Raw genomic sequence first — 27,014 nt, 5'->3', positions numbered from 1 at the left:
GGTGACAAATAAACACAGACACTAAGATACTATATATATATTTGGTCGAATATACAGAAGTACACAGGTGATACTTTGGTGTGAGTTGAGCGCACTGAGCGTCGGTACAGTATCTCGCAAGTGTCTGCTCTAGACCACACTTGAAAGTAGACTAGTTAATGTTTGCTATTCTGCTGCTTATATGCTCGGGCAACACCTCACCGTGTTGCCCGGGCAACGCTTCACCTCATTCATCTCCAAAGGTTGACAGGAATATTAACAATGCATTTGGAGTGAGTATATTAATGGGATTATCTACTCACTACAGAACTTTCATCCCAGGGGATGAAAGGAAAAATACTTGATCAAGGAACTTAGCTGGTCGGTGAATTGTACGCCCTGCTCGCGTTACATAACCATCAAAGTTAACTTCCTCCTCTTCGCTGATGTCATCTAACTGGGGTCGTAGGGTGGGAGGTTGCACAGGATCGTCCGTCGTCGTAGGATCAGGTTGTGGGGCGGCTGGTAACTGGGGTTGTAGGGTGGGAGGTCGTACAGGATCGTCCGTTGTCGTAGGTGGCGGTGCTGCTGGTAACTGTGGTCGAAAAGTGAACTGCGTAGTCGGCGGATGTGTCTCTGGATTTAGCAGTGTCGCAGACGTTGAGACGAAGCTTGGAGAGCTCTATGTGGGAGAGCGTGGCTGCTCGGTTGAGAATTGTGAGTGTCTGAACTCGGGGAGCGAGAGCGTGGCGGCTCGATACGGTCGTAGTCTGCTGTCTGCTCTGTGTCGAAGCTGTAGCATCTTGGGTTGATTAGGACTGTACATGCCGAGTACTACATTGTTGACTGTGGAAATTGTAGTCTGGTACCAAAAGATGTAGGCAGTGTGTGGACAAGCTCGGTGTAGCAGGAGAGAAGAATGTGCATAATTGTTGCGTCCTTGGGTCGCTGGTGGAGCATTTAGATCCGGGGCGGATGGGCTCGGGCACCAGGACATTAGGAGGTAATGTAGGCACGTAGTTAGGACAATGAGGTAATCACATCTAGAGCTGAATTGTCCTGAAGGCGACGAAGTGTCGGAAACGCAAGCTGTAAGTCCTGTACTGCGCAAAGGGCTTGAGTCGGCCGAGTATCAAAATGCAGTGAACGTGTAGATGAATCTGATGACAGAGCAGCTGTCGTGAGCGTAGGGCAAGCAGTGCCCTGGCAGCGACGGAGAGTCGGCAGGACAAGCTGTAGATCCAACATGATGTAATCATTGATGAGGCTGTCAGATGAGTGAGTAACGATCGTGGAGCAGCAAGCCTTAGTAGATGAAAATGCAGAGATGGACGCGATGAAAATCATAGCTGTGGCGAGGGTGTTGGCAGTGTTCCATCACAGCAAACAGTAGCAGTAGAGGTCCAGTGAGAGTCCATGTTGTAGTCCATCGTGGCTGGGTATCGTCGAAACTCTCTGGGGTCACCAATGTAACGATTCTATTGTTACGTAAAGTATGGTGACAAATAAACACAGACACTAAGATACTTTATATATATTTGGTCGAATATACAGAAGTACACAGGTGATACTTTGGTGTGAGTTGAGCGCACTGAGCGACGGTACAGTATCTCGCAAGTGTCTGCTCTAGACCACACTTGAAAGTAGACTAGTTAATGTTTGCTAATCTGCTGCTTATATGCTCGGGCAACACCTCACCGTGTTGCCCGGGCAACGCCTCACCTCATTCATCTCCAAAGGTTGACAGGAATATTAACAATGCATTTGGAGCGAGTATATTATTGGGATAATCTACTCACTACAGACATATAAGCTTCACTTTAAACACTTTACCATAGACATATTTAAAGTTCTAATGAAGATACATGTATTTTTAAAATTACGGAGCTCCCACCCCGTACAGACTGAACGACAGAGCAACTCTCTCAGATCAATGTTTATTTAACGTAAATTCGATAATAAACACAAATGTTTTATAATAAACACATAATAATAAACACTAATGTCTTAAGCAAGATAGAAATAAGAGCTTCATTTTAAATACATTACAATAGACATATTTATAGCTCAAGTGAAGATACATATGTTTTTATACTAGCGCTCAGTAGCTTGTCGGGCATGGAGTGCAGGCGCCTACGCACTTGCCGATATATTGTATAACTAACGAAGATACGCTAATAAAGCCTAAAATCTTATATGCCTCCAAAAAGACCGCGATATGAACAATATTTTGATTGCACCAAATGGAACATATCATGTTCGAGAACAAAGTTATATCAATTTTAAATTAAGTTTCGACTCTTGCTCGGGCGAGAGATGGGGAAGACTTTCGCCCCATCTATTGGAGATTCTGCCCACTAAAGACCCAAAGCTACTCAAACCTTCCTAGCATTATCTAAGTAATGAAGTAAAATGGTATATTTACTCACTATAATGTGGGCGCTGAATGCAGAACATGAGAAAACATATATTTACTCCAAACTAATATAATTTCATTATGAAAAAAAGTAAATAAGTAGCATCAAAGGAAGTCGACGGTCCAAGCGTCAATGTTGTGGAGCGACTTATCCAAGATATATCGTTGTTTGGTAAGTGTTTGTTGGCATATCCAGTTGTCGCACTTCTCTGCACAAATTATCACAAATTTATATTATACTGTTAACAAGTAGAATACGTATTTTTAATAAAATCTAACATAACTAGTCAGAAAACATTTAACGTTTATTAAAAAATATATGTTTGGAAGTTAAATCGACTTCATAGGACAATAGTTTTGTTATATATACTCGTTATTCGTTGACATGCGTTCGCTACTTAAACTACCATGTACTGTACTGATGTAAAATCTCCCATGTCTCTTCGCTCATCTCATCGAACCCTACAGGCTCTGTGATATATTGTTTAATTAATTGAGATTCACAAATAAAGCTTATAATTGTATATGTTATCAAAAAGGCAGAGCTTAGTTTAGTTCATTTATTATGCACCCGATACCCATCCAATGGGCGATAGTGGAGTGTTACAGAGGCACATAATGGGCTCAGGGACTGAGCCCCACAATTCATATAGCCAAGCAAGTTATAATCTTGATAAGCTAGTTACAAAAGTCAAAGCACATTGTCACATCAACAATGGGCTCGAGACCGACCACAAGTACAGTTTATAATTTAAGCAACTGACATATATGGAGGGCTAGTGTCACAATTCCTATGTTTATACTACACATAACCCCCTCTCCCCCATCCAATGGGCAACGGTGGATAGGTAACAATCAAGTCGTTTTTTGCGTTTTATTCAGAGATTAGATCTTATTGGGTGAGGAAAGATATTCATATTTTAAAGAAGGCTTCTTGGCTGATGCTCTCCATTGATGGAAAATATACAACCTTTTAAAAATCAATGTTAGTTTGATCTAGATATTGTAATTAACGAAAGTATTTATGTCATCAAAAAGGTAGAAATATAGGCTACATTTAAAATCCTTTGTCATAAATATAACTGAAGTGAAAACGAAGATATATGCGTTTTGATAGTTACTTGATGGCTAGCTCTGAGAGTGTGAAGCCCTGCACACCAGCCAATAAATTGTATAATTAATTTCCATATATTTTAATTAATCTTAAAAATCTATATGTCAGAAGAAAGGATTATGTAGCCGTTAATGTGACAACATTTAAAAATATATATCTCTTAAGTTAAATAAATAATACCACCTTGTCGCCGGTGTCCGGACACATGAAAACTTCCTAGGTATCAGTATCCAGCCAGGCGGGGATCACAGGCTGCACAATACTGATAAATTATGTAATGCACTACTTGTGGTCGATCTCGAACCCATTTATGATATGACGACTTATAGTGAATTTTGTAACTTGCTTAGCTAAATGAATTGTGGGGTTCGGTCCATTAATTTTCTTTCTTTATTATGCACCCCATAATACCCATCTCGTGGGCGGTGGTGTAAAGGATTACAGAGGCACGTAATCGGTTTAGGAACTGAACCCTCTAGTTCGTTTAGCTAAGCAAATAACAATCTTTTGACGCTAGTTACAAAATTATTAATGTAAACATTCTTATGCATACATGTCATAGCTTTACAGTCATGTGCATGCATTACCTACAGTAAGCAAATTTTGGATACTTCGCTAAGATTTCGGGCAGCACATCATTTTGAATGAAGTACTTATACACATTTCATGGACACTATTGATGTTGTTACCTTTAAATTCCGCGATTTTTTCACATTCCATTATATAATGACGCAAAGTATGCGAATAGTTCTGCTGACAGAGTTTACATTTAGTCAAATCTACATCATCAGATGTTACAAATTCCAAGAGGTACTTGTAGCTGAGCCTAAACCTAGCAGTGGTAACATCTAGAAATCTGATAACATTATTGGATGACCCATAGACGTGCGATTCATCAAAGTTTACACAATATTGTGAAATTGAGAGTCAGTGTAGTAACATAAATTGGTAAATCATAAATATTGTAAGTTAAGAATCTGATGCATGTGTGTGTGTTGGGGAGGGGGGGGTATACCCTTGATAAGCGAGAGTGAAAAAGTAACCTGAGACGTTCTGCGGTCAATGTGGGGGGGGGGGGGGCGAGGGAGGGTGGGAGAGTCAAATTCACCCTCCAACATCTAGGCATAGTACCACCAGCCTCCACAACACTCCATCAGCCTCCAGCTGATGCTTGTAGATGCTTCATCTAACCTCACCTATGTCACACATTAACCTACAGTTCCTGTGATATTTAAACTCCTCATCACAGTGGCGTTTCACCAATATAAACTATATTGGATTTTGTCCCGAAATAGCTATATGCTGACTGGACGTGTATGTATGTATGTATGAATGTATGTATGTATGTACGCATGTATGTATGTATGTATGTATGTATGTATGTATGTATGTATGTATGTATGTATGTATGTATGTATGTATGTATGTATGTATGTATGTATGTATGTATGTGTGTGTGTATGTATGTATGTATGTATGTATGTATGTATGTATGTATGTATGTATGTATGTATGTATGTATGTATGTATGTATGTATGTATGTATGTATGTACGTATGTATGTATGTATGTATGTATGTATGTATGTATGTATGTATGTATGTATGTATGTATGTATGTACGCATGTATGTATGTATGTATGTATGTATGTATGTATGTATGTATGTATGTATGTATGTATGTATGTATGTATGTATGTATGTATGTATGTATGTATGTATGTATGTATGTATGTATGTATGTGTGTGTGTATGTATGTATGTATGTATGTATTCCCAATCACGTTAAAGACTCCCCCTCTATCATCCAATTAAAGAGAAAACCAACTATGTACTAAATAATCAACTCCTTGTAACTTTAATTATACTGACCTTCCTATCTGTATTCAGACTGTGCCTACCATCATTATAGGTGATAATAACGTTAAGCATAGGAATATTGGTAATTCGCAGTTCAATAATCGTAACGGCAACCAACTGTTGTCACTATTAGGTAGTCACGATTTGCACAGATTGTGGGTGACCTTGAACCGACGAATATCTACGGAGGTATTCTTGAGCTATGTCTCGGTTTCAACGTCTCCCACACCGTGTGCGCCTCGTCAATAGTGCCAGATATGGCGTCTTATCATCTGGCCATATTAGCCACTGTAAGCATTGGAAGCTCTATCCTCCCTGGTGGAGTGTTCAAGCGGAAGAGGCTGGCTGTGCCCATCGATCAACGAGACAATCTTGTTGCTCATGTGTCAGATTGGTGCAGTTCATCTGAGCCTTCATCAGTTGAAGATTTTAACAATGAGCTCACAGATACTATCGACCAGTTTATAGAATCACTTGATCCATCGTCCAGGCCACGTAACCCAAATTACACTGGTCATAGCACTTATGCTTATTATAATGATTCTAAATTGCATGCACTAAAACGCATTGCCAGAAGAATTGGACTAGCTTGTAGAAGGACCCGCACTGCTGAAATGCTTCGGCTCTTTCAAGCGGCTCTGGCTAAGGCCAGGGAACGTATGGTGGAGTCTGTCTGCCTCAGGTGGAGCTGAGGCAGACAGACTGGGAAACTTTTGTCCGTGGTCTCAATTCTCACACGCCACTAAGTCGGGCATGGAAGGATATCAACAAGATCAAAGGGAAAAATGCTGCAGAGATCTCGTACCTTAATCCTCTGCACAGAGCAAATGAGCTTGTTGATGCTTGGGCCACGACTTCCAGCTTTGACAGTCTTCCTCTGCTCTAACAGAATGAATTAAATAATAGATATACTGATAGGGCAAGGCTCCTTGACTTCATGCGTCATCAAGAGGAAGACTGTGACATGTTTTTTTTTACTGAATACGAACTAAATTCTGCTCTATATAAAGGCAAAGCTACATCACCCGGGGAGGATGGAGTTACTTACGGCATATGCTTCTGCTAGTTCCAGGGAATCCCTTGCTTCAATTGAATAATATGAGCTATGTAACTGGGGAGCTTCCTAAGTCATGGACCAACAGTGTTTTTATTCCCATTCCTAAACCTCACCAGCCGAATGCTTTTCGCCCAATCTCCCTCACTTGTTGTCTCTATAAGTGTCTTGAGAGGATGGTTCTCAACCGTCTCCTTTACAAAATTAATAATATGTTGTCTCCCCAGATATATGGCTTTACGCATGGAAAGAGTGTACATCACTGTATTACCACATTCCTCACCCAGCATACTGATAGGTCAAATACCACTTTCCTAGATCTTAAGTCAGCCTTTGACATTGCTAACCCACAAGTCATTCTGAGAGAACTTGCTAAAATGAATGTTGGAGGATGCTTCTACGGTGGATAAGAGGCTATCTATCCAACAGGATAGATCTTAATAAATTTGAACCTTATATTATTTAACATCAACAAATTAGATTTCGAATATTAAAACCAATTTCAACCAATTAAAGGATTTATCCTTTAATGTTAAAAATTGTTCAAACTGAAATAAATATATAACACTGTACGGTACAATTGTGTTTAATTATGTTTTGCGATTCCTTTGGAAAAGGTATTTGTGCACCAAGTACTACTAGATCATTATGAGATATGTTGAATGTTGTCAATATACCATCTGAATACGCTTCACTTTGCGTTAATCATTGGACGTCCTAATGATTAAGGTACCCAAAAGGACTTAATCAGACATCAGTGGATATTTTTACTCTCACTCTCTCTCTCTCTCTCAGAGCATCCCCTTATGTGTTGTATGTGGGTGCTGAAGTTCAGTCTCTTGTCTATGTATAGGTGAAGGAGCTTTCCATAATTGTTATTGTTAATGTTTACTTGTAATACTGGTTATACATCCGGTGTTCTTACCCTCGACCGCGACGAGGGTAAGCCGCGGTCGTATGGTCTGAAACCCACAAATATTTACTATTTACAATGGGGGGGGGGGGGAACATTTCCTCTTCAAGCACGCGCACACAAATGAACTATGTTACTTAACTGGAAGCACTCGTATAACATAATTTACACGATTTCTCAGGATTATTATACTTCTTACCAGCATATATACAGTATAGTACCTAGGAGGTTCTCTTCAATGATATCTAAGATAATTAAAAGAACCCAAGCAAACTACTGTGGAAATGTGCAGAACAAACATATCAATTGTGACACTAGCTCTCCACATATGGCATTTGCTTAATTTGAAACTGTACTTGTGGTCGATCTCGAACCCATGTTGTTGATGTGACGACGTGTTATGAATTTTGTGGCTAGCTCCTCAAGATTGTAACTTGCTTAGATAAATAAATTGTGTTCAGTCCCTGAACCCATTATGTGATAAATTAACTAAACTAAAAACTATAGTATGGCGACGAAACCTGACCTGCATAATGTAAATAGGGATTAACCAGAAAAAGATATAGGTGAAGAATAACACCAGGTAACTGTAAAGCTGCCGCCCAGTTGGGTGGGTGTGGAGCACATGACTGTAAAGCTGCCTCCCAGTTGGGTGGGTGTGGAGCACATGACTGTAAAGCTGCCGCCCAGTTGGGTGGGTGTAGAGCACATGACTGTAAAGCTGCCGCCCAGTTGGGTGGGTGTGGAGCAAGACTGTGCGACTCCTCATAGATGTAAAGTGCCTTGTATAGTGACTGTTGTGAGCCTATTGTTGAATCACTTGTGACACAAAAGATTACTGATGTGTGTATTTGTGTGGGTGATTAAATATGTATGTGTATGTATATATGTATACGTATGTATATGTACATTTATGCATAAGTATGTGTACATTAATAATTTTGTAACTAGCGTCAAAAGATTGTTATTTGCTTAGCTAAACGAACTAGAGGGTTCAGTTCCTAAACCGATTATGTGCCTCTGTAATCCTTTACACCACCGCCCACGGGATGGGTATTATGGGGTGCATAATAAAGAAAGAAAATGAATGGACCGAACCTCACAATTCATTTAGCTAAGCAAGTTACAATCTTGATGAGCTAGTTACAAAATTCACTATAAGTCGTCATATCATAAATGGGTTCGAGATCGACCACAAGTAGTGCATTACATAATTTATCAGTAATGTGCAGCCTGTGATCCCCGCCTGGCTGGATACTGATACCTAGGTAGTTTTCATGTGTCCGGACACCGGCAATAAGGTGATATTATTTATTTAACTTAAAAGATATATATTTTTAAATGTTGTCACATTAACGGCTACATCTTCCTTTCTTCTAACATAGATTTTTAAGATTATTAAAATATATGGAAACTAATTAAACAATTTATTGGCTGGTGTGAAGGGCTTCACACTCTCAGAGCTAGCCATCAAGTAACTATCAAAACGCATATATCTTCGTTTTCACTTCAGTTATATTTATGACAAAGGATTTTAAATGTAGCCTATATTTCTACCTTTCTGATGACATAAATACTTTCGTTAATTACAATATCTAGATCAAACTAACATTGATTTTCAAAAGGTTGTATATTTTCCATCAATGGAGAGCATCAGCCAAGAAGCCTTCTTTAAAATATGAATATCTTTCCTCACCCAATAAGATCTAATCTCTGAATAAAATGCAAAAAACGACTTGATTGTTACCTATCCACCGTTGCCCATTGGATGGGGGAGAGGGGGTTATGTGTAGGATAAACATAGGAATTGTGACACTAGCCCTCCATATATGTCAGTTGCTTAAATTATAAACTGTACTTGTGGTCGGTCTCGAGCCCATTGTTGATGTGACAATGTGCTTTGACTTTTGTAACTAGTTTATCAAGATTATAACTTGCTTGGCTATATGAATTGTGGGGCTCAGTCCCTGAGCCCATTATGTGCCTCTGTAACACTCCACTATCGCCCATAGGATGGGTATGGGGTGCATAATAAATGAACTAAACTAAGCTCTGCCTTTATGATAACATATACAATTATAAGCTTTATTTGTGAATCTCAATTAATTAAACAATATATCACAGAGCCTGTAGGGTTCGATGAGATGAGCGAAGAGACATGGGAGATTTTACATCAGTACAGTACATGGTAGTTTAAGTAGCGAACGCATGTCAACGAATAACGAGTATATATAACAAAACTATTGTCCTATGAAGTCGATTTAACTTCCAAACATAAATTTTTTAATAAATGTTAAATGTTTTCTGGCTAGTTATGTTAGATTTTATTAAAAATACGTATTCTACTTGTTAACATTATAATTTAAATTTGTGCAGAGAAGTGCGACAACTGGATATGCCAACAAACACTTACTAAACAACGATATATCTTGGATAAGTCGCTCCACAACATTGACGCTTGGACCGTCGACTTCCTTTGATGCTACTTATTTACTTATTTCATAATGAAATTATATTAGTTTGGAGTAAATATATGTTTTCTCATGTTCTGTATTCAGCACCCACATTATAGTGTGTAAATATACCATTTTACTTCATTACCTAAATAATGCTAGGAGGGTTTGAGTAGCTTTGGGTCTTTAGTGGACAGAATCTCCAATAGATGGGGCGAAAGTCGCCCCATCTCTCGCCCGAGCAAGAGTCGGAACTTAATTTAAAATTGATATATCTTTGTTCTCGAACATGGTATATTTCATTTGGTGCAATCATAATAATGTTCATATCTCGGTTTTTCTGGAGGCATATAAGATTTTAGGCTTTATTAACGTATCTTTGTTAGTTATACAATATATCGGCAAGTGCGTAGGCGTCTGCACTCCATGCCCGACAAGCTACTGAGCGCTACTATAAAAATATATGTATCTTCACTTGAGCTATAAATATGTCTATTGTAATGTATTTAAAATGAAGCTCTTATTTCTATCTCGTTTAAGACATATAAAACGTTTGTGTTTATTATCGAATTTACGTGAAATAAACATTGATCTGGAAGAGAGTTGCTCTGTGGTTCAGTCTGTACGGGGTGGGAGCTCCGTAATTTTTAAAATATATGTATCTTCATTAGAACTTTAAATATGTCTATGGTAAAGTGTTTAAAGTGAAGCTTATATGTCTGCCTTTCTTGAGACATATAAAACATATATGTTTATTAACGAATTCACGTGACATAAACATTGTTTTGAGAGAGAGTTGCTCGGTCGATCGATCTGTCCGGGGTCGGAGCTTGGCTATTATAAAAGTACACGTATCTTCGCTTTAAATTTAAATATGCCCATGGTAAGGTATTTAGAATGAAGCTTATATTTCTATCTTTCTTGTGACATATAAAACTCTTACGTTTATTAAGGAATCTGCGTGAAATAGGCATGGTTCTGAGATGAATGCTGTGGTTTTCTAGCTCGACGCGCGGCAATGGACGCCATACACATCCATTGGGTGTTATTGGACCCCATACCCATTCTATGGGTGGTTAGAGCCCCATACCCATTCTATGGGTGGTTGGAGCCCCATACCCATCCTGTGGGTTGTAGTGGACGCCATACTCCTCCTGTGGGTGGTATTGGACCCCATACCCTTCCTGTGGGTGGATGTGATCCCCATACTCATCCTGTGGGTGGATGTGACCCTCATACCTATTCTGTGGGTGGTATTGGACCCCTTACCCACCTAACAGGTGGTAGTGGACAATATACCCATCCTGTAGTTGGTATAGTAAACACAATAACATCCTGTTTGCAGTAGTTTACCCCATAGACATTCCAACGTAGCATCGTTTTTTGTTAGCGTTCCTACAAAACATCCTTTAAAGATTTGTAAAGCACAAACTATGGTATATAATATTGATTGGTGAAGGACTGTTATTCTATGTAATAATTTTTAGTGCTTATTATAATTTACTAAGAACAACTAATATTTCTCAAAACAAAACTACGAGCCTTCAATAGGAAGTAGCTGATCTGTAATATTCTAAGAGCATGGACAATAGTAGGTAAATTTCACAACCCATGTGGGACCTGAAAACTACAATTTTCTTTATAATTGAACCAATCACGACTATTCTGCTATCTAGGTTGACAGACGGGTACTGTGAGACGTAAATTGGTACGTGAGGAAGAGTTTGGGCCTTGGAAAAAAAGTAACTGGGAATATATCACATATTTACTAATTCATATTCAACATATTGACTTTAAGCATTAAGTCATGTATGTGCTGTCTTGTGTGAGAACGGGTTGCCGTGTTCCCCGCAGTAAGTCAACAAATTCCTTTGGAGACTTCAGGCTGAAGGTGCAAGGGACATAAGCAGTCAACAATCATCAGCAAGAAGTTGAGTCGCTTCGCCAGTCTGTACGTGGGTGTGGGTATCTGGCTAATGATTGGCCGAAGTGGGTTTCCAGGCTTATGTGTCTTGACATTTCCATATGCATATTAAGGCTTATATTCCCCAATAATCTTTGGCTGGTGGAGTCCGGATTTCTTGGCATTCACAGTTTTGGTCAATTTCTTTCTTTCATTATTCTTTCAAAATAATTCATGGAAAGAATAATGAAAGAAATAATCCGTAAAGGAGTAAAAATCACTACTCCTAACCAAAACATAAACCTGATAATATTCTACAAAACCAAGAAGACTTCCGAACTCCTTATCAAAAACAGCCCGAAGCTGACGGAGAACCCTCTACAGCAGTCAAGCGTTGTATACATGTACACTTGCCCCCACGAAGGATGTAACTTTCAATCTAAGTACATAGGTATGACGTCGACCAAGCTGACGAGGCGTTTGACATGCCATCTTCAATCCGGTGCCCCTAGGAATCACATGAGACAAGCCCATGACATCACTCTAACAAGAGAAATGTTGAACAAGAATACCTGCATAATAGACAAAACCCAAGATGCAAGAAGATTACAAATTCTTAAGGCAATTCACATAAGAATAGAACAACCTACCATGAACACCCAAATCACGGAACTATTTACTCTACCCACCATGAGAGTAAGGACAAGACCAGAACATAACGATGCCAACACAGAAGACAATGTCCAACATAACAGGCCAATTACACTGGATTAATCTTTGTGTTTAGATAGGAGCTGCCTCGTATGGGCCAATAAGCCTTCTGCAGTTACCTATATATTTCACCTCACATTTATCCCTTATGCATCCCCCCATGTTATCACCTTTATTGTATTATCACCTGACCCAGTGCGGGTATAAAATCAACCAGCATTGTAGGATCTTTTTTTTCACACACCATCTAGTCACCACTTGGTCCGGGAGACATCTCCCGTCACGCAGGGTGCAGTCGCACCTCCACAGATCTCCAGTATCAGCTCTTGATACTGGTAATGGCTCAAAAGGGCCACCACTTACAGGCTATTCATGCCCGTGCCACCTCTTGGGTGGCTTAATCTTCATCAATCATCAATCATCTAGTCACCGTTTGGTCCGGGAGACATCTCCCGTCACGCAGGGTGCAGTCGCACCTCCACAGATCTCCAGTATCATCTATTGATACTGGTGATGGCTCAAAAGGGCCACAACTTACGAGCTATTCATGCCTGTGCCACATTTTGGGTGGCTTCATCTTCATCTTAACACATTCACAAGGGAGACATCTCCCGTCATGCAGGGTGCATTCGCACCTCCACAGATCTCCAGTATTAGCTCTTGATACTGGTAATGGCTTAAAATGGCCACCACTTACGGGCTATTTATGCCCGTGCCACCTTTTGGGTGGCTTCATCTTCATCTTAACACATTCACAAGGGAGACATCTCCCGTCATGCAGGGTGCATTCGCACCTCCCCAGATCTCCAGTATTAGCTCTTGATACTGGTAATGACTTAAAATGGCCACCACTTACGGGCTATTTATGCCCGTGCCACCTTTTGAGTTGCTTCATCTTCATCTTAACACATTCACAAGGGAGACATCTCCCGTCATGCAGGGTGCATTCGCACCTCCACAGATCTCCAGTATCAGCTCTTGATACTGGTAATGGCTTAAAATGGCCACCACTTACGGGCTATTTATACCCGTGCCACCTTTTGGGTTGCTTCATCTTCATCTTAACACATTCACAAGGGAGACATCTCCCGTCATGCAGGGTGCATTCGCACCTCCACAGATCTCCAGTATCAGCTCCTGATACTGGTAATGGCTTAAAAGGGCCACCACTTATGGGCTATTCATGCCCGTGCCACCTTTTGGGTGGCTTAATCTTCATCAATCAATCAATCTAGGATCTGTTCACTTGAGAATAAGAACAAAGTCAACTGCAGAAGGCCTATTGGCACATACGAGGCAGCCCCTATTTATAACCACCCAATCCCACTCATATACATGTCCAACCCATGCTTGAAACAATCGAGGGACCCCACCTCCACAATGTTACGCGGCAATTGGTTCCACAAATAAACAACCCTGTTACTGAACCAGTATTTACCCAAGTCTTTCATAAATCTAAACTTATCCAATTTATACTCATTGTTTCGTGTTCTGTCTTGTGTTGATACTTTTAATACCCTATTAATATCCCCTTTGCTATGTCCATTCACCCACTTGTAAACCTCTATCATGTCACCCCTACCTCTTCGCCTTTCCAGTGAATGCAACTTCAGCTTTGTTAATCTTTCTTCATATGAAAGATTTCTAATTTGGGGAATTAACTTAGTCATCCTACGCTGGACACGTTCAAGTGAATTTATATCCATTCTATAATATGGCGACCAAAACTGAACTGCATAATCTAAATGGGGCCTAACTAGAGCAAGATATAGCTTGAGAACCACACCAGGTGTCTTGTTACTAACGCTGCGATTAATAAATCCAAGTGTCCAATTTGCCTTATTACGAACATTTATGCATTGATCCTTTTGTTTTAAATTCTTACTAATCATAACTCCCAGATCCCTTTCGCAATTCGACTTCACAATGTCAACACCATCTAGCTCGTATCTTGTAACCCTATCATCATTACCTAACCTCAGAACTTTACATTTATCAGCATTAAACTGCATCTGCCAATCCTTCGACCATTTCAAAACCCTATCTAGATCAACTTGAAGGGATAGTGAGTCCTCCTCCGAATTAATTTCCTTACCGATTTTCGTATCATCGGCAAATTTGCAAATGTTGCTACTCAAACCTGAATCTAAATCATTTATATATATTATAAACAACAGAGGTCCCAGGACAGCGCCCTGAGGCACCCCACTTACAACATTTTCCCACTCTGACTTGACTCCATTTATACTAACTCTCTGTTTCCTTTGGTATAGCCATGCCCTAATCCAGCTTAATATAGCACCCCCAATACCATGAGACTCTATCTTTTTAATCAGTCTTTCATGTGGCACTGTATCAAAAGCTTTGCTAAAGTCAAGGTACACAACATCGCAATCCTTACCACTATCAACTGCCTCAACAATGCTAGAATAAAAAGATAACATATTTGTTAAACATGAACGGCCATTTATAAAACCATGTTGCGACTCAATTATTAATTTATGTTTTTCAAGATGAAGACGAATTTTATTTGCTGTTATAGATTCGAGTAACTTTCCCACAATAGACGTTAGGCTAATTGGTCGATAGTTAGACGCAAGTGATCTATCTCCTTTCTTAAAAGCTGGTATCACATTAGCAACTTTCCAAAACTCTGGCACTCTGCCTGACTCTATTGATTTATTAAATATGGTTGACAGTGGGTCACAAAGCTCCTCTTTGCATTCTTTAGCACCCTGGCAAACACTTCATCCGGCCCTGGGGATTTGTTTGGTTTGAGTTTTACTATTTGTTTAAGAATATCCTCCCTGGTAACTGCTAAACTCGTCAACCTGTCCTCGTCCCCACCCACATAGACTTGTTCGGCTGAAGGCATATTGTTAAGTTCCTCTTTAGTAAATACAGATACAAAATATTTATTAAAAATACTACTCATCTCTTCATCACTATCTGTTATTTGACCTGTCTCAGTTTTTAATGGACCTATCCTTTCCCTAGTCTTAGTACGATATAACTGAAAAATCCCTTTAGGATTTAAAAACATAAAAACAAAGGCAACTGCAGAAGGCCTATTGGCCCATACGAGGCAGGTCCTATTTATAACAACCCAATCCCACTCATATACTTGTCCAACCCGTGCTTGAAACAATCGAGGGACCCCACCTCCACAATGTTACGCGGCAATTGGTTCCACAAATCAACAACCCTGTTACTGAACCAGTATTTACCCAAGTCTTTCCTAAATCTAAACTTATCCAATTTATATCCATTGTTTCGTGTTCTGTCTTGTGTTGATATTTTTAATACCCTATTAATATCCCCCCTGTTATGTCCATTCATCCACTTGAAAACCTCTATCATGTCACCCTTAACTCTTCGCCTTTCCAGTGAATGCAACTTAAGCTTTGTTAATCTTTCTTCATATGAAAGATTTCTAATTTGGGGAATTAACTTAGTCATCCTACGCTGGACATGTTCAAGTGAATTTATATCCATTCTATAATACGGCGACCAAAACTGAACTGCATAATCTAAATGGGGCCTAACCAGAGCCAGATATAGGTTAAGAACCACACCAGGTGTCTTGTTACTAACGCTTCGATTAATAAATCTCAGTGTCCTATTCGCCTTATTACGAACATTCATGCATTGATCCTTTTGTTTTAAATTCTTACTAATCATAACTCCCAGATCCCTTTCGCAATCCGACTTCGCAATCTCAACACCATCTAGCTCGTATCTTGTAACTCTATCATCATTACCTAGCCTCAGAACTTTACATTTATCAGCATTAAACTGCATTTGCCAATCATTTGACAATTTCAAAACCCTATTTAGATCAACTTGAAGTGATAGTGAGTCCTCCTCCAAATTAATTTCCCTACCGATTTTCGTATCATCGGCAAATTTGCAAATGTTGCTACTCAAACCTGAATCTAAATCATTGATATATATTATAAACAACAGAGGTCCCAGGACAGAGCCCTGAGGTACTCCACTAACAACATTATCCCACTCTGACTTAACCCCATTTATACTAACTCTGTTTCCTTTGGAATAGCCATGCCCTAATCCAAGTTAATATAGCACCCCCAATACCATGAGCTTCTATTTTTTTAATTAGTCTTTCGTGTAGCACTGTATCAAAAGCTTTGCTAAAGTCAAGGTACACAACATCACAATCCTTACCACTATCAACTGCCTCAACTATGCTGGCATAAAAAGTTAGCAAATTTGTAAAACATGAACGGTCATTTGTAAAACCATGTTGCGACTCATTTATTAATTTATGTTTTTCAAGATGGAGACGAATTGTATTTGCAATTATTGATTCAAGTAACTTTCCCACAATAGACGTTAGGCTAATTGGCCGATAGTTTGACGCAAGTGATCTATCTCCTTTCTTAAAAATTGGTACCACATTAGCTACCTTCCATGACTCTGGCACTCTGCCTGACTCTATTGATTTATTAAATATGGTAGACAGTGGCTCGGAAAGCTCCTCTTTGCATTCTTTAAGCACCCTGGCAAACACTTCATCCGGCCCCGGGGATTTGTTTGGTTTCAGTTTTTCTAATTGTTTAATTACATCCTCCCTGGTAACTGCTAAACTAGTCAACCTGTCATCATCCCCACCCACATAGACTTGTTCAGCTGAAGGCATATTGTTAAGTTCTTCTTTAGTAAATACAGATATAAAATATTTATTAAAAATACTACTCATCTCCTTGTCATTATCCGTTATTTGACCTGTCTCAGATTTTAATGGACCTATCCTTTACCTAGTCTTAGTTCGATATAACTGAAAAAACCCTTTAGGATTTGACTTTGCTTGCTCTGCTATGCGAACTTCATAGTATCTTTTTGCTTTCCTAATCTCTTTTTTTAACATTTCTAACCAGTTGTATGAATTCCTGTTCTAACCTGACTTCCCCATTCTTAATCCTTTTGTACCAAGCTCTCTTTTTACCTATAAGGTTCTTTAAATTATTTGCTATCCAATTTGGGTCATTAGTATTCGACCTATTCAATTTGTATGGTATACTACGTTCCTATGCTTTGTTTAGAATATTCTTAAATAAGTTATATATTAAATCCACATCGAAATCCCCTTTTACGTCACCTATCGCTTGGTTCATGTCTCGCTCTAAGACCGGCCCACACCCCATACCCAAGAGTTTCCAATCTATTTGACCCAAAAAATTTCTTAGGCTATTAAAATCAGCTTTTCGAAAATCTGGCACTTTAACAGAATTTTCTCCTATGCTAAATCTGATTACTTTGTGATCACTGTTCCTTAGCTCACTCCCTATTTCGATGTCATTAATTTGTGTTTCCCTGTTAGTTAACACTAAATCTAAAATATTATTTTCCCGCGTTGGTTCCTTAATGTGTTGTGTAAGAAAGCAATCGTCAATTAATTCTAGAAAATCTTCTGCTTCACTATTCCCTGTTTTGTTCACCCAGTTTATTCCACTAAAATTAAAGTCACCCATGACATAAATACTGTTAGATCTAGATGCTCTAGATATTTCATCCCATAGATGCTTTGCTTCCATTCTGTCTAAATTTGGTGGCCTATATATAACTCCTATTATAATATTATTTGCTCTTTCGTTTAATTCTATCCAAATAGTTTCTGTGTGTGGCTCAGTTTTGATTCCCTCTTTGAGACTACATTTCAAATTGTCCCTAACATATATGGCTACTCCCCCTCCTCGTCTAATATATCTATCTGTGTGAAATAGTTTAAATACATTTATCTGATATTCAGCTAATAGTTCTCTATTTTCTATGTTCATCCACGTTTCGGTAAGTGCAATAATATCTATTTTTTCTGTGCAGACAAGAGCATTTAATTCATTATTTTATTTCTTAGACTTCTACTGTTAGTGTAATATATCCTAAATGAATTGTTATTTTGAGGCCCTTTTCTTTCCCTGATCATTTTGCCAATTCTTTTCTCCCACGAACACATACTTTTATTACCTCCTTCCTCCAAATCAATTCCCATACCACTAACTACTAACAGTTTAAACCCAAACAAACCACTAACTAACCACTGGTTCCAACGAGTTTGCAACAGCAACAACCCCAGCCGTCGATAGATGCACCCCATCACGAGCATACATTTCATTTCTTCCATAGAAGTGTTCCCAGTTGTCTATGAAAGATATTGCATTTGATTTGCAATATCTTTCCAGCCGGCAATTGACACCAAGTGCCCTCGACATCCATTCATTTCCCACTCCCTTTCTTGGAAGAATGCCACATATGATCAGGATTCCTCCCTTGCTCCTAACTAATTCAATGGCTGTCCTAAATCTCTGTATTAGTTCCTCACTCCTAACTCGCCCAACATCATTACCCCCTGCACTAATACAAATAATGGGTTTGTTCCCATTTCCTGTCATAATATCATTCATGTTTTCAACAATATCACCAATTCCAGCTCCCGGATAGCAAGCCCTTAATCTGTTCCCCCTATCTCTGGCACAAAACGTTCTGTCTAAATACCTCACCTGGGAATCTCCCACAACCAAAATTCGCTTCGATTCTCCCTTTTCCTTTCGAGCAGTTTGAGGGGCCTGCGCTTCAATGCTCCTCGTTACTTTGTCTTTGCCACCTCGTTGAACAACAGGTTCAACACAGCACTCGTCCTTTAATACGTCAAATGTGTTAAAAGTCCTTAGGTGTAGGCTATTAGTAGTCGGTTTTGCCAAGGTCTTCTTATGACCCCTGTCTTTCACAACTTGCCAAGACGAGGACTTCTTAATACTGGTCCCGTCAGTCCTTCTTAATGAGTTCCCGTCAACACTGGCCTCCTCCTTCGTTTCCTCCCGAAGTCTCAGCCGTCGTACCTCCTCCCGCAGGGAATCCATCTCTGCTCTCAGAGCTCCAACCAGACTCACCAAATCCTTCACTAATCCTTCCATTATTGCAATAATAATGTTATTAGAATCGGAGCTCCAGCTAACACAACCTCTCACTGTGACTGCACCTGAATGAACCATGGAGGTTCGAAACGTTGTGCAAATTGTATAAAAAAGTGTAATACACTCTATAGTAAATCACTTCTTTTCTTCACCTTAAAAGTACGAAAATGAGTTTTGGAGAACTCCTATTTCAACTAAGCCCTGATGCTAAGAAAATAGTTAGAGGGATAGAAGCCCTAAACCAGAAAATAATAAATACAGAATATGCGGTCATATTCAATGAAACATATATATATATATATATATATATATATATATATATATATATATATATATATATATATATATATATATATGTCGTACCTAGTAGCCAGAACGCACTTTTCAGCCTACTATGCAAGGCCCAATTTGCCTAATAAGCCAAGTTTTCCTGAATTAATATATTTTCTCTAATTTTTTTCTTATGAAATGATAAAGCTACCCATTTCATTATGTATGAGGTAAACAAAATTTTTATTGGAGTTAAAATTAACGTAGATATATGACCGAACCTAACCAACCCTACCTAACCTAACCTAACCTATCTTTATAGGTTAGGTTCGGTTAGGTAGCCGAAAAAGTTAGGTTAGGTTAGGTTAGGTAGGTTAGGTAGTCGAAAAAACATTAATTCATGAAAACTTGGCTTATTAGGCAAATCGGGCCTTGCATAGTATGCTGAAAAGTGCGTTCTGGCTACTAGGTACGACATATATATATATATATATATATATATATATATATATATATATATATATATATATATATATATATATATATGTCGTACCTAGTAGCCAGAACGCACTTCTCAGCCTACTATGCAAGGCCCGATTTGCCTAATAAGCCAAGTTTTCCTGAATTAATATATTTTCTCTAATTTTTTTCTTATGAAATGATAAAGCTACCCATTTCATTATGTATGAGGTCAATTTTATTTTATTGGAATTAAAATTAACGTAGATATACCTGTATGACCGAACCTAACCAACCCTACCTAACCTATCTTTATAGGTTAGGTTAGGTTAGGTAGCCGAAAAAGTTAGGTTAGGTTAGGTTAGGTAGGTTAGGTAGTCGAAAAACAATTAATTCATGAAAACTTGGCTTATTAGGCAAATCGGGCCTTGCATAGTAGGCTGAGAAGTGCGTTCTGGCTACTAGGTACGACATATATATATATATATATATATATATATATATATATATATATATATATATATATATATATATATATATATATATATATATATATATATATATATATGTCGTACCTAGTAGCCAGAACACACTTCTCAGCCTACTATACAAGGCCCGATTTGCCTAATAAGCCAAGTTTTCATGAATTAATGTTTCTTCGACTACCTAACCTACCTAACCTAACCTAACCTAACTTTTTCGGCTACCTCACTGAACCTAACCTATAAAGATAGGTTAGGTTAGGTTAGGTAGGGTTGGTTAGGTTCGGTCATATATCTACGTTAGTTTTAACTCCAATAAAAAAAGATTGACCTCATACATAATGAAATGGGTAGCTTTATCATTTCATAAGAAAACAATTAGAGAAAATATATTAATTCATGAAAACTTGGCTTATTAGGCAAATCGGGCCTTGCATTGTAGGCTGAGAAGTGCGTTCCGGCTACTAGGTACGACATATATATATATATATATATATATATATATATATATATATATATATATATATATATATATATATATATAATATATATATATATATATATATGTCGTACCTAGTAGCCAGAACTCACTTTTTGGCCTACTATTCAAGGCCCGATTTGCCTAATAAGCCAAGTTTTCCTGAATTAATATATTTTTTCTAATTTTTTTCTTATGAAATGATAAAGCTACCCATTTCATTATGTATGAGGTCAATTTTTTTTATTGGAGTTAAAATTAACGTAGATATATGACCGAACCTAACCAACCCTACCTAACCTAACCTAACCTATCTTCATAGGTTAGGTTTGGTTAGGTAGCCGAAAAAGTTAGGTTAGGTTAGGTTAGGTAGGTTAGGTAGTCGAAAAACAAATAATTCATGAAAACTTGGCTTATTAGGCAAATCGGGCCTTGCATAGTAGGCTGAGAAGTGCGTTCTGGCTACTAGGTACGACATATATATATATATATATATATATATATATATGTATATATACATATATATATATATATATATATATATATATATATATATATATATATTTATATATATATATATATATATATATATATATATATTTATATATATATATATATATATTATATATATATATATATATATATATATATATATATATATATATATATATATATATATATATATATATATATATATATATATATATATATATAGGGGTACCACCACTGGTTTAATTAAAGGGACCCACATCCTCGAAGAAGAAAATAAATAGTGTTCAGAGAAGACCTTGTGGATTCTCACTGAATACTTTAATCTTTTCCTCTCCTACCACCCCTATTATTTTATTTTTTTTTTATTTGATTTTATTGCAATGCTACAGTCTACAGAAAACACACACTTATATAACAATATAACAATCAGTGTTCGAAGACCTCGTCCAGCTCCTCGGGGGTCGGGTGCGTACCAAAGATACAGCACGCATTTCCCCTCTGAACAGCGACACTGAGGCTCTGGAACATAAAACTGGCCGCTCTTGGGTCTCTAGTCTTCCCAATGAGTTCCTCGCCCAGCTCCTTCAGGAACTTAAGTGCACATTTACCCCAGGCGCCCAGAGTCTCAGAGCCTATTGGCACGAACCTGTAACAACGTTCTAGGTCCCTGTACTTGTTAGTTTTCTGGGTCTCCCTGAAGGTGGCCGCCCCGCCTCCTCAGCTGCGCTGTAAGGTAGATAGGTATCAGCTAATGTGGATGCACACGTGTAGTCCCACACGACCTGTTTACCTTCCCTCCACGGCTGCAGGGTGACTCCATCTGGGCGTTTTTGGCTGTTGTCAGGCCTGCACAACTGAGGTTCCCTTTGTGCTGGGCACCCAGCTGAAGCCAAACTTCTCTTGATGATGTCATTGACTGCTTCATGTCTGGCAATCTTTCCCTGTGTCTTACGACAGATGAGACCATGGCTGCCGTATTGGTCTGCCCGTGCATGGCCACATATACACCGGTGCTCGGTGGAGTAGAGGCGGCAAGGCGCAGAGCAACACCAATACTTAGGGTCCGATGGTCCAGGCGGGTGCCCAAGGCGGAATTAGGGACTGCCAACAGGAAGTCCCCGGCATGGGGAGCTTGCACAGCTAGAAGACACGCTTTATATATATATATATATATATATATATATATATATATATATATATATATATATATATATATATATATATATATATATATATATATATATATATATATGTATATATATATATGTATATATATATATGTATATATATATATATATATATATATATATATATATATATATATATATATATATATATATATATATATACATATTGTATATGATGAACTTATGCCATAAGAGTAATAACACAGTGACCTCGTGGTGGCACAGGTCCCCACCGGGAAATGGTGGTGTCTCCCCCTCACCGCTACACAGTCAACACCACCGCCTGTGCAGCCCTCTACCTGGGCCTGGTACTCGCCATTGAACTGCTTGTGGAGCTGGCTGCTTTCTTCCTGTGGCGCCGCAGGTAAGTAGGCTGGGTCTTGTGGACGTTGGTTGGGGCCTACTCAAAAACGCTGGGGTGGGAGGTTACACAGGTAGGCTGGGTGTTACACAGGTAGGCTGGGTGTTACACAGGTAGGCTGGGTGTTACATAGGTAGGCTGAGTGTTACACAGGTAGCCTGGGTGTTACACAGGTAGGCTAGGTGTTACACAGGTAAGCTGGGTGCTACACAGGTAGGCTGGTGTTACGAACCCGATTCCATCGTCGGAGCATGGAGCAGCGACGTCAATGCCATCTGTGAGTCCGCTCTCGAAATCCCCCACAAAATGGACGACGCCATGTAGTGGTGACAGGATTATACTAGCAAGAGGCGCTAGATTCCTGCCCTAGTCAGCTCGAGAGGTAGCTGGTGCTGACCTATGTTGAGGTGGCGCCTAGAAAAGCAGCATCATCTAGTATAGGAGGAGTTGTATGTCTGTCAGAGTATGTAAGTAATGTTTCCTAGTGTCCCATGTACTGACCAGTGTACTGATGATGTGTCTGTATGCACAGAGTCGACATAGGGCTGCTGTGGTACGAGGACAGTCAGTCTACCCAGGGAAGCCAATAGCTCTCTAATCCATTCTGCTTTACGGAAGCAGTAAGTCACTGCCGGAGAAGAACTGTGTAGTGTTCTACTGTCTGCCTGTGAAGTGGCAGTGACAAAATTCGGCGTACCCAGGACTGGCTAACGGAAGAGACGACTGATAGTAAGGTGCTACAGAGGAGTGTAACCAGCGAGAAGAAGCTCCTGCCAAGGGTTCGCTACCCTTGTATTTGTACGTGAAGAGGCCCAGCAGCGCGAGGCTGATGTTTTCTGCCAGCACCAGGCTGGAGAGTGATTGTGGGCGTGCACGAAGAGCACCTGAGACTGAGACTGTGTTTTGGCTGGTCCGTGGCCAGGGTAGACTCGTTGGTGTTTCCCAGTACTGGTTGAGGACGGTACTTGTGTTGAGGAAACACGGTAGTTGACAAGACTGCATCGATTGAGCATCGAGGAGCGCTTAGTGTCCTATGAGAGAGACACTTGTGTACATATTAAGTGTAGTAATACTTCCTTTAGGATTATATACGAGGTGATGGGAAAGTGTTTATATGTGAATATATTGATAATTGATGAAGTGTCGTATTCAATTGCACCTCCCCCATTGTGTTTTACTTGCATTACCGAGCTCACTCCTTGAAAGCCACTGCTAACTTGGGGCCGGATACCCGAACTTTAGTTCCACTAGTAAATAACCCGGTTGCGACCCATTGTGGCCATAAGATAATTGGCATCCGCCGCGGGATCCGATCTCTTGTCAAGTACGTTTGACAGGGGTGGTGACGTAGTGCAACCCTCTGTGGATAATTCCCCTGTTCGTTATTTTTAGGACGTTACATGTCCTGTGCAGTGCTAAGTGTGATTAATTGCAGTATTGGCGATCGCGGTGCTCAGTTATTATAAGTGTCCAGTGTTAAGTGAAGCGGTGTATTACTTGCTCGTGCACAACTTGGTGACATAATGGCAGTGAAAATAACCATCGAGGATCTAGACGATGTTCCGGACTTTCTGAATAAGGAGGACTGTCTTGCTAGATTGAAACATCTGGGAAAGTAGGAACTTGTGCTAGTAAGTGCCTATTTAGAGATCAAAATACGTGAGAGGGATTCCCGGGTTGAAATCTTATCAAAGGTTCATAAGCACTTGAAGGCCGGGGAGAAGCAGGAAAGCGAGGCACAGAGTACAAAGGAAAGTGTGGTGACTTCCACTGAAAAGGAAGATAAAGGCAGTGACGGTGAAAGTGATGCGGGAGATCTGAATATAAGTTTTCTAACTGTCAAAATGCGTGCCTTAGAAATAAATCGTGTGATAGAGTGGAAGAAATTAGAAATAGAACGAGAAATGAAAGAAAAGGAGATAGAAAAGGAAATGGCTTTGAAAGAGAAGGAAACGGAAATGAAAAGTTTGGAATTACAAGAAAAAGAGAAGGAAAGAGAAGAAAGAAGAGAAAGAGAAGAGCGAGAAAAAGAAAGAGAAGAGCGAGAAAAAGAAAGAGAAGAAAGAAGAATAAGGGAAAAAGAAGAACGAGAAAGACAAGTAAAGGAGAAGGAAAGACTCCTGGAGTTAGAAGTGGTACTATTAGGTGGTCAGAGGAAAACAAAGGAAACAAGTAGTTTCGATCCAGTGAGAAATATAAAGATGGTCCCAAAATTCAATGAAAAGGAAGTTTCAAAGTTCTTCGCCGCCTTCGAAAAGGTTGCTGCCTCTTTGGATTGGCCAAAGGATAATTGGACCATCATGATCTAGTCCGTCTTGACTTGAAAGGCTCAAATTGCCTACTCCACGTTGTCACTTGATGATTCCAGTGATTACGACACTGTGAAGAAGGTAGTGCTCATGGCTTATCAGTTTGTGCCAGAGGCCTATAGGCAAAAGTTCAGGAACCTGAAGAAGACCTCGGAGCACACGTTCACAGAGTTTGCGAACATCAAGGAACGGCTTTTTCAAGAATGGTGTGCATCTCGAAAGGTGAAGACGAAAGAACAACTCGAGCAGCTCATACTGTTGGAGGATTTCAAAGATTGCCTGTCTGGGGATCTGAAGACATACTTAGAAGAACAGCAGGTGGAGACCTTGAGTGCGGCTGCCACTATGGCTGAGGAGTACATCCTAACTTATCGATCCTCTATGAAGTATTTCCCGAAGAGTTACCAACGTCTGTTTGGCAAATCTCGACAAGAAGAAGAAGAAGAGAAACACGTCCCACTAAGCGCCTTGAAGACGCTCCCAGGTAGTCCCCGAAGGACTAGTCCTAACAGACCAACACACCGTAGTCCAAGGAGGAATGTAGTGTGTTGGACTTGCGGGCAGAGAGGGCATGTTGCTGCCAGGTGCCAAGGAGGGACAGGTAACGACCCACACAGAGAAGTAATGCTGATGGGTTGTACGACACCACCAGTGGGAACCCAGTCTCTAATGATGAGTAGAGAAGGATCAGGATTATTTGCCCCTCACACTTCAGGCGGGTATGTAACGAATGATCATACTGGTAGATCAGTTTTAGTGCTCGGAGATAGTGGAGCAGCCCAGTCCCTGATCGTGAGCGACTCGCTACCCGAGGGAATGAATGTTGACGGGAGACAAAAAGTTATTCTAGTTGGGTTTCCTTAGATGCGGTACGTTGCCCCCTTAGTGCAAGTACACCTAGACTCGCCTTACTTCAGTGGCACATGTGCGTTGGCAGTAGTTGATACCCTGCCCATAGCTGGGATAGACGTAGTACTAGGCAACGACTTGGCGACAGGTTTGAACTACGAACATCTCAAGATGGTGGACGATTCAGTAATAAGGTCTGAGGTGACAGCAGAAAACATTAATACCCAGGTACTGGCAGACGTGAAATTACATAACATGTTTAATTCTCCCTCTACCCAACAGATTGAGAGCATTCCAACAGATTCTGCTGACTCTTCTCCCAACGAGAAACATGGGCTTACGGTAACAGAAGCAACTGAGCAAGAAGAGGGGCCTCATGTACTAGCGCCCATGGATAACCAAGAGTCTGGAGTGATGGCAGATAAGTACTTGCGGTATGGCAAGGTACTGTATTCACTGATCCGGCCAGAGATTCCCCAGACGTCAGAGGTATGTGCGCAAGTTCTAGTGCCCTCTTTGATCCAAGCCAGGCTAATGGATATAGCCAGCAATGGATATTACAGGCTCATGAAAATTATTCCTAAGTTAGCAAAATGTTTCTTAGTGGTATTTTGTATTATTCTCGTGTGTGTCCTAAGCGAAGATCAGTGGACGAACCGTCAGATGAAGAAGGGACCCAGAATGTGATTGATGATACAGGGAGCAGGAGAAATGTTTTAATGAGTGACTATTCCCATCAGGTTGATGCCCCCCGCATAATTGCTGAGCTTGGATTCAACATTATACGGA

General features: G+C 39.7%; 1 protein-coding gene across 1 annotated transcript in view; it reads left to right on the top strand.

Moving 5' to 3' along the window:
• The window catches only part of LOC123773112 (angiopoietin-1 receptor-like), a 191,479-nt gene that overhangs the window by 149,133 nt on the left and 15,332 nt on the right, over nucleotides 1–27,014 (top strand). Inside the window, exon 20 of the mRNA XM_069315142.1 lies at nucleotides 22,932–23,070. Coding sequence (XP_069171243.1) covers nucleotides 22,932–23,070 — 139 coding nt within the window. The remainder of the gene's footprint in view (nucleotides 1–22,931; nucleotides 23,071–27,014) is intronic.

The sequence above is a fragment of the Procambarus clarkii genome, chromosome 81 (genome assembly GCF_040958095.1).
Source record: "Procambarus clarkii isolate CNS0578487 chromosome 81, FALCON_Pclarkii_2.0, whole genome shotgun sequence".
Classification (NCBI taxonomy): domain Eukaryota; kingdom Metazoa; phylum Arthropoda; class Malacostraca; order Decapoda; family Cambaridae; genus Procambarus; species Procambarus clarkii.
This window is presented reverse-complemented; position numbering and strand designations above follow the sequence as displayed.